The 9,914-nt window shown below is 37.5% G+C and overlaps 1 protein-coding gene across 2 annotated transcripts; it reads left to right on the top strand.

Moving 5' to 3' along the window:
* Positions 1–400: 400 nt before the first annotated feature.
* LOC149007054 (putative boron transporter 2) lies at positions 401–9,814 on the top strand. Of its 2 annotated transcripts, none has more exons than XM_089165001.1 (12): positions 401–2,274; positions 2,565–2,647; positions 2,736–2,919; positions 3,026–3,164; positions 3,594–3,759; positions 3,980–4,146; positions 4,675–4,848; positions 4,956–5,051; positions 5,799–5,936; positions 6,123–6,442; positions 7,107–7,377; positions 7,460–9,814. In XM_089165001.1, the coding sequence occupies exons 1-12, from the start codon at positions 2,171–2,173 to the stop codon at positions 7,769–7,771; spliced, it is 2,154 nt and encodes a 717-aa protein (XP_089021127.1). In that variant the 5' UTR covers positions 401–2,170; the 3' UTR covers positions 7,772–9,814. The 2 variants fall into 2 exon arrangements, with proteins under 2 accessions (XP_089021127.1, XP_089021125.1); XM_089164999.1 differs by having other exon boundaries at positions 402–2,274; positions 2,736–2,928.
* Positions 9,815–9,914: the final 100 nt, after the last annotated feature.

Raw genomic sequence — 9,914 nt, forward strand, 5'->3', positions numbered from 1 at the left:
ATTCCCTATAATTCCCTCATAGGATTGTGCCATGTGGCATTTAAAAAATTCAAATTTATGGGTGGATTTAAATAAAATTCAAATTTAGTTTAAATTGGATAACCGTTTGATCACTTAAATGCCACATGGCACAATCCTATGAGGGAATTGTAGGGAATTGCAATTTGCAAGGAAAAGAATCACAGAGGATGTGAATCCTAACCAACCTTGGCTAATGCAATTATGTAATGCAAATACTTCTAAATAAAAGGGTAAACTGGACACTTCCCGTATTCAAATTCACCCTTCAGCAACCATTCAGTTTCGGCTGAAGCCTTTCGGTTTCGGGTTCCATACGCTCTCTCTGTTTTCGGGATTTTGTCGCTATCTGGTCTGATATTTTGTTCTTGTTTCTATGTAGTCATAAACTGTGTGGATTACGAAAATGCAAAGCTTCACCGTCTGGGGTTTTTTCTTTTTTCATTTTTCTTGTTGCTTCGCGCCTCCGAACCCAATTTGTTTATGGTTGTTTGGGGGTTAGAGGGGAGGGATCAGTTCCTGTCAACTTCTGTTGTTTCATGTGAATGGGTTATTTATGCTTTCCTCACCGAGTGAGATCCACATTTCACTTTCACATTTCAGAATCCACTGTTTATGCTACTAAAGGTTTTCTGAATATTCTGTACTCGCTTGCCATTTGCTTCCATTTTTCCTATAAAAGCTCGAACATCCTGCTGCCCTTTTCTGTATTTAAAATCTTCTGAGATTTTTATTTTCAAGTCTTACTCTGCTCTCAAACTTTTACGCATTTCTTTGTTTTCTTGTTTTCTGGTACACCAATTTCTTGTTCTCGAAAGCCTCCAGTTTTTGGTTATGCAAATTTGCTTCTATTTTACCTTTGGTTGATGCTCTTTTGTTGTTTTGAACTCTTATAAGTAATCTCAAGCCACTAGCACACATGGGTTGTCGCTAGTGTCTCCGTGTCTAGTCGAATAGCACTCAATTTCATGTATTATCGCTAGTTTCTGCGTGTTTGATCTCTAGTTTTCTGGGTTTGAGGCTTTTATGTAGATACCTACTTCTTTTGGTTGATGTTCATTTGCTGCTTTAACATTTTAACACTCATGGGTTTTCGATAGTTTTTGGGCGTCCTTCCCGACAGTACTAATGGATTCTCGCTAGTTTCTCCGTGTCTGATCCGATAGCATTCATGGGTTCTCGCTAATTTCTAATGGCTTTTGGTCTAAATTTGTTATAAAACAGAACTAAAATCAATTGGTGGCCATGGGTCTGCGCTAGACTCGCTGTTCTCAGTTCCTGCTTCGTTGCCAAGATCAAGAAGATTTCGGTTTGTTCTAACCATGTAACTGATCTCTTGGTCTGATGCATTCCTGTCTTCGTTAGTTTGGCTGATCTACTCGATAGACTGCTCTAATCAAGTCCCAGAATGATTTCTGTTGGTTATACAATGTAAAAGACCAGTTCAAATAAATTGATGCATTGAATGCTGTACAATCTTGCCTGCTTGGTGTTTATCAGTTGATGGGTAAATTCCTTGCTGCCTGTTGAAAAAGGGGGTAAGAGTAGATATGAGGACCGTTGGGGTCACCCTGTAGTTTGAATTCTTCAGAAATAGAGATTGTTTGTTAATTTCGTTAGTCATCACTGTTGCTACTCCTAGTAAGCTTCTTAGTGACTTTTATCTCTTGGAAGCTTGATTAATGCAAGCAAGTTCAATTTTTCAATCCATCCTAAATTGAGTATGAATTTATGCTTCAGGTTGCATTCATGTGCATATGCCTTCCTAATTGATTCATTTTCTCTTCATGGAGCTCTACCCAATTCATTCTTTTATGAATCTGTTATTCTTTCCAGATGTAAACTTCTACTTCATATAAAAATATGATAAATAACCATGGACAAGAACCAGGTTACGCATACAGTTAAACCCAACCAAACTTTTTCTTCAATCAAAAATTCGTTCATGATCAAGAGTTCCCTTTCTGCCTGCCCATAGTTTCAAGCTATCTTAGGTGATGCAAGTTTAGGTGTCGTAATGGCCTCTCAAGTCTCTTGAAGTTGTCTGTGTAACATATAGTGTGTCTTTTATCCTCCTCCAACAGTTTTGTGTGTCTGTGTGTGCGGGAGAGAGGACTACAATCCTATTGTGCCATACCACAGGTAGTCTATCATGGAAGAAACATTTGTGCCCTTTCGTGGGATAAAGAATGATCTTAAAGGTCGATTACTTTGCTACAAACAAGACTGGACTAGTGGGTTTCAGTCGAGTTACAGGTTTGTGTTTCCTTCTCCACTTACCTTGCGTCTTCAATATGAAATGAGCACTGTGGATATTTGAATTTATGATCTTGAAGATTGGCTCTTGGATGGAGCTTTTATGTTGTCATTATTTTTCCTCTACATCTTGGTTTGAAGAAAAACAAAATTTTCAGTCACTCCCTTACCGTTTGGCATGATATGAACATGTTTTAATCTAAAAGAAGATATCTTGTAAATATTACTAGTTCGTCTGGTATTAACATGGATGCAAATTTCAGAATTCTCACATCCCTTTGATTACCCAGGATCCTGGCTCCAACTACATACATATTCTTTGCTTCAGCAATTCCTGTGATATCTTTTGGGGTGCAACTGGAGAGGAATACAAGTAGGACAGAAATATAATCATAATTTACTTTCTTTGTTTAGTGGATTGAGAACTTGGTTAAACATTGTGCCTTTGATTATTTTTTTAGATGGAACTTTAACCGCAGTCCAGACTCTTGCATCAACAGCATTGTGTGGCATTATTCACTCAATTGTTGGGGGACAGCCACTGCTTATTCTTGGGGTTGCCGAGCCAACAGTCCTGATGTACACATTTATGTTCAACTTTGCAAAGGATAGACAAGATTTGGGGCAGAAGCTCTTTTTAGCGTGGTCAGGATGGTACAAATTAATTGCTTTTGGTCCCCACATTCATTTTGCAGTGCTACATGAAACTCTTCTAGTCGATACTAATTCTCCTAATCTGATCTGTCTTCAGGGTATGTGTGTGGACTGCAGCCCTGCTGTTCTTTCTGGCTATTCTGGGTGCTTGTTCTTTTATAAATAGGTTTACCCGTGTTGCGGGTGAACTTTTTGGTCTGCTTATAGCAATGCTCTTTATGCAGCAGGCTATTCGGGTAAGAATTCTTCATTGGCTTTTTTGGTGATTGTGTTAGATGGTTGCCAAAATTTTCAGCAATATCCAGTCAGGAAAATCGGACTTAAATTAGCATCTTACTACCTAATTCAACCATAGAAGAAAGATGCTACCATCATAACCATTTGTTTGTGTAGTCTTTTTTTTTAATTAATCTTCTCTATTTCTGCTTCTTCTGTTTTTTCATCCGGTTGTATAACTTAGTTTTGTTCAGAAACCAGTGTATTTGTCAAATTTTAGCCGCTTAGATTTAGAATCTCACTCAAAGGATCTTGTTTACCCATTTTGGATGGATTTAGTTTTACAAGTGACACGCCAGGCTGCATAGCCTAAGGAGCTTGTTAATTTGATGATGCTTCCATCATATGCACTGTTCAGTAATCAAAAGTTTGTGCATATTGTCCAATAGGGTGCCGTGGAAGAGTTTGGCATACCACCGAGGGAAAACCCTAATCAAGCTGCACTGCTACCATCATGGCGTTTTGGCAATGGAATGTTTGCACTGGTTCTCTCCTTTGGCCTTCTTTTAACTGGATTAAGCAGCCGCAAAGCTAGATCTTGGCGTTATGGGACCGGTATAAATATTTGATCCAATTTCTTCTATGCCTACTAAATAGAACATAAATATTTGGTCCAATTTCCTCTGTGCCTACTAATTAGAAGAATCTGAACTGGCTTCTTAAGAATTATGGGTTTCTTTGTTTCTCTTTGATCTGACTCTAATTGGTACTTGGCATTATAATATTCTTCTCTCTTTTCAGGATGCTTAACTTGTGAGTATCATTGTAAATGTAGGTTGGCTGAGGGGATTAATTGCTGATTATGGTGTCCCACTTATGGTGCTTGTATGGACTGCTGTGTCTTATATACCAGCTAAAGATGTCCCAACAGGGATTCCGAGGCGTCTTGTTAGCCCAAATCCATGGTCTGCTGGTGCTTACTCAAATTGGACGGTTGTCAAGGTATTTGCTGTTACATTCAATTATAACTGTTTCAACTTCATTTAGCTTATCGAACCCAGGGAGTCATAGTTACCAGTTAGCAGATGTAACTATCTACCCAAAAGCTTGAACTATTGGGTGGAGGGACTCACAGGTGTACGTGGCAATGGAATGCTTTAGGGGTAACCAATGTGAAACCATCCTCAGTCTCATGTAAATATTTAACCAAAAATCTCAAAACTATTAGATGGAGGGATTCACAGTCTACAAGGCAATGGAAAGCTTTACAGGCAACTTATGTGGGACTACTCTCCCAACACCAATACCATTTAAGTTCACCCAAGTAAAAGATCTCGAGTATTCTTGTGGCTTCTCAAATGGAACATATATTAAACTCTAATATTATTTTTGTTTTATTTTTCTTTTGTGTTTCAATTCTTTTGGCTCACAAATTTTGTCAAGGAACCACCCTTCCACCTGGAATCCTTTCCTCTTCTTTCACTTCCTTTTAAAAGCTTGATTAGAAATCTCTATTTGTTTGATGAGCAGGAAATGTTAACTGTGCCACCGTTATATATTGTTGGAGCATTTATACCTGCCACTATGATTGCTGTGCTCTATTACTTTGACCACAGTGTTGCATCTCAGCTTGCCCAGCAAAAGGAGTTCAATCTGAAGAAGCCACCTTCATACCATTATGATCTCCTTCTCTTGGGTTTCCTGGTAAGCTATTGGCGTTGGAATCTCAATTTTCTGTGAGTCCAGAATTTGTGCTTGAGATTCCTTATACGGATGCACTTAGCAAAGCTTTTTCCTCATTATTTTGGCAGGTTATATTCTGTGGTCTTGTTGGCATTCCTCCTTCTAATGGAGTTATTCCACAGTCTCCAATGCACACCAAAAGTTTGGCTACCCTGAAGCATCAGGTAAACATTGAATCATACATGGCAGACCAATGAAGTTTCCAAGAAAGCACACTCAATACTTTCAGGGTATTTTTAGGGTTCTAAATAGTGTCTTGTGTATGCTTTGTGGGCTATGGATATGGCTTCTTTGTGTTCTAGGAATTTGGTAGTATCTTGTTATCTTTTAGATTAAAAGCCAAATCTAACATCGGTACATAATGGCAGAACCTCTTATTTGTAGCTGAAGACTTATCCAAACCGTGATACTTTGTATACTAAGGATCTCTATTCTTTGAAGGGGATGGGGGTTTTACAAGAATATTATATGTTTTTGTTGCGGTACACACATGTTACTTATGTAGGAGGGCCCATAACATTCAACCGTTAATCTAAAAGGGCTTGGAAAGAAGATCCTCTTCCAGTCTTCCCTGTGCTTGTAGGTTAGGTATTTATCCTTGACAAATGATTTTAACCTTCAATTTGTCTCATAAACCCTGCACCCTCCATCATAATGTGAAATTCTTGATAAGTGGGATCATTTGGTTAAATCAACTTTATGTATGTGAAACATCTTTGATGGGACACACCTCACAGTTACCTCGACTACTTTGCAACCACACGATAAACTAATCTATTATCCAATAGGACCATCCTGGTCTGTTTTAATATTGTTTTCCCTTGGAGTGCCACAAGTTTCTATTGATATAAATATTTACCCCTCTTTTTTCAATTTTTTATTCCTTTGTTTAATGTGGAATTTTTATACAGCTTTTGCGCAAGAAGCTTGTATCAACTGCTCGGAAAAGTATCCGTAAGAACTCCAGTTTAGGTCAATTGTATGGGAACATGCAACAAGCATACAATCAAATGCAGACACCATTAGTCTTTCAAACTCCACCTGGGCTGGTAATGAACATACCTGATGTTACTAAATATATTTAACAGTTATCATTTTGTTTTCTGCCGTCCCTCTCCTCCTTTTCCTTTGTATTCCATTTTTTGTGTCCAGGCAAGAATGGTTCTGCCTGCCCACTAAAGCATGCATTTTATGTCAGTGAATACTTGGTGTGAAGCCTTTGTGCTTGTGAACAGGGACTGAGAGAGCTAAAAGAATCCACGATCCAATTGGCTTCTAGTAGTGGCAACATTGATGCCCCAGTTGATGAGTCTGTGTTTGATGTGGAAAAAGATATTGATGATCTCTTACCTGTTGATGTCAAAGAACAGCGTCTTAGCAATTTGCTTCAGGCGTTGATGGTTGGAGGCTGTGTTGGTGCAATGCCTATCATCAAGAAGATCCCAACTTCAGTTCTTTGGGGCTACTTCGCTTTTATGGCCATTGAAAGCTTGCCTGGAAATCAATTTTGGGAGCGGATATTGTTACTTTTCACTGCTCCTAGTCGAAGATACAAGTGAGTTTTTATTGATACTACTTACATAGTGGTGCTTCCCATGTATACTCTGATGCCAGCTTTAGTTACCATGGTTTACCCTCTCATTTCTCCGGTTGCTGCTTCTCATTTTTTCTCAAACAAACCAGCATTCTTTAATTTCAAACTTGAAGCAGATCCCTTGTGCCTTCTCCCAGCCTTCCAATTATAAAGCACACATACAAACTCCTGATATTCGATGTTTATTGCATTGATTGTTGTAAAAGATTAATCCTTAGTTTTCTTTCTAAAAAGCTTTTATAACTTGTAACCGTAGTTTCTCAAAGCTATCCATTATCATAATCCTATACTTAATTCCAGTTTAATCTTCTATAAAGATTTTTTTTGCTTTTCAAATCAAGATAACTAAATAGTGTTTACATTGTTATTTTCATTAGTTCATTATTGTTGTTGTTGTTATAATCGACCTGGAGGTCCAGCCTTCCAATTCCTTGTGAGAAATAATATATTTGATTTATCCAACCCTTACCCGTCAGTTACCTTTATCTATTATCCCACTTGGGGTGTCTCCGTGGGACCTTCGTCTTAGCAATACTCATCACCATTATCATAATTGCTACAAAGAGAACTTTTAAATCTAAAATGAATCAACTTAGCCGCTAATTCCTCTTATTGAACTTTTCAGGGTGTTGGAGGAGTATCATGCCACATTTGTTGAGACTGTTCCCTTCAAAGCTATTGCAACCTTTACCATATTCCAGACTGTTTACTTGCTTTTGTGTTTTGGCATAACATGGATTCCAATTGCTGGGGTTCTTTTCCCATTATTAATCATGCTTCTAGTCCCTGTGCGGCAATATGTGCTTCCAAAATTTTTCAAAGGGGTCCATCTTCAGGACTTGGATGCTGCAGAATACGAAGAAGCCCCAGCGATAATGTACAACCTTCCATTTGATGTGAGTAGCTAGCAGGATCCTTCCACCAAGATCATACCCTAAAGCTTGTTAACTGATCCACTGGTCTGTCTTCACTTGGCAGGAAGAAGATACTCAAGAAAGAAATGCTCGAACAGATAGTGGGGAAGTTCTTGATGATATTATCACGAGAAGCCGTGGTGAGATCCGCCACACATACAGTCCGAAAGTAACAAGTTCAGCCCAAATCTCACAAGACGATTTTAAGCCTCTGTACAGTCCACGGGTGTCACAGAAGGCATACAGCCCCCAATTTGGAGAGCCAAGTGTGGAACGAAGCCCACAATTCGGTGGGAAGGTACCTGAAGCTAGGAGAACTCCCAGTCCCAGGCTATCTATGCTTGGAAAACACTCTCGCGGGTCAACACCAAGTTGAAAGTCCAACTGATTATTCAGGTAAGAAAGTTGTTGAGGGTACTTGAGAAGGTCTGTGTTAAGTTTATGCAACTTGGATAGGTTCAACGGTATGCTTTTTCTTATCTATGTCTTTGTATGAATCATCTTCTATGTTGTAGTTTCTGTCTTGCATCTTCCTAAGGACTGGCAGCTAAACATGATGATTATAAATGAAATGAGATCATTTAATATGTCTTGTTCAGAATTAATATTTCTCCCCCTAGTACTAGATTCTCTGCCATACCCATTGGAAATTTTTATCCACAAATGCTGACTTGGAACCTAAACATCTGACTTTAGAAGTGAAAGGGTGGATTTCTCATGTGTAGATTGTAAGATCTCTTTTCATAGCCTCAACCAGAAGAGAGAGAGAGAGCAAAAAGAAGAAGAAGAGGAAGTGTGACATGATTCACCTTCTCAAAGGATTTGGACTTAACTCTGCAGTTCCTATATTTTTAATGGTATTATATGTACGGGATATGATCATGAGAATATCTTTTGGGTGGAATAAAACTTTAAGAACTGAAAGAAAATCAGAATTCTTCCAATTCCAAAACAATTGTACCTGTTGTTAGATTCTGAAAATCTGAAAGATGGTTACCAAAATGTTGTGTGACTTTGTAAAGCACTGTGAGCACATCTTAATTGGGCATATTGTATTTAATCAGATAATGGGATAATTACCTGGATTTCATTGTATCTAGCGTTAGTTGACAAGGAAAAGGTTAAAATCCTTGCATTTGCTTCTGCTTTGCATGCGAAACAATGGCTTCTTCGTCAGTGATCCACTATGGAACATCAGCTTATCAATATTGTTTCTATCACTTTTGGTTCTTTTCTTGATCGTCTTTTCAACTGCAGTAGGCATTGTATGTATACCTTGGTATCTATTGTCCCTGGGTTTTTTTACTCCTGCATGAATAATACCAGTTCTAATTTGGCATTGAGGGGAAGCTTATGCATTGTTTGTTTGTTGAATCTGAAGTGGGGTGACAAAAAAGGGTAGGAAAAAAAGTAAACTTTTTCGTGTTTGACGTGGAAAAGTGAGAAACAACAAAAGTGGCACTTACATTTGAATTTTTTTTTTCACAAAGTCCTTTCTTTTCTTATTTTCGTACTCTATTACATATGAGTCTAACGTGTTTGTTTTTCTCATCCCACTTTCGCAAACAAACAATGCTTTAATATTGTTTTTGTTTTTGGATAGTGTGTTCATTGCCTTCCTCTCAGGTATTACTAAGTTTTACCGAAATTGTTTGGGTGTTATGCATTAAATACACAGTATTGCTGAGATCGAAACTAAGATCAAGATTTCTATCTTGACAGTTCGTTTGACTGAAGTTTTTTTTTTTTTTTTCCGAGTACAACAACGCTTTTTATATACAAGGAAATTGGGGATAATATATGTTGCTGGTAAAGGTTGAACTCCCAACCTCTCCACTGAGAAGTGAGGTTATCTAACTGTTCCACTAATCCTCCATTACAGCAGGGGCGGACTCGGGATGCAATAGTGGGGGGCCCGAAGAATGAAAACCAGATAACCTTCTCGTTGAAGAAACTCTAATGTTTTTTGTCACACATATTGTGTGGGCCCTTATAAGACCCATTTGGGGTCCTACCTTTAAATTATTTCATTAAATTAAAGAATAGATCCCACATATTTTGTGGGGCCCACACATATTTGAAAAATGGGTAAATTTTTGATAATGATATTTTTTTTTTCCCAAAAAAAAATAGGTAAAAACTTAAAATTAAAGCAGCAATAAAAAAAAAATATATATATATATATATATACATGACTTCAACCCTAAAAAGTTTGATACAAGCCAAAATTTTCTTTGGTAGGAGATGTAAACCAAAATTTTTTTTGGGTAAGAGATGCAAATCAATGATAGTTAGTTACCTACTAACTATAGACATTTTATTCACAATACAAAATCAAATAACAAAATTTGCAAAAGAAATTAAGAAACGTAGAATATAAAATCAATTAAAAAGAATAACAAACAAAAAAAAAAAAAAAGGAGAAAAAGATAAATAATAAATAAATTGAGAATGAGAAAGAGAACTAATTGTGGAGTATATTTTTTCCAAATTTTATTAAGCCACCCTTATAGATAGGG

Source organism: Hakea prostrata, chromosome 8, assembly GCF_041222555.1.
Source record: "Hakea prostrata isolate BN-2017 chromosome 8, UWA_Hpros_2, whole genome shotgun sequence".
Lineage (NCBI taxonomy): Eukaryota > Viridiplantae > Streptophyta > Magnoliopsida > Proteales > Proteaceae > Hakea > Hakea prostrata.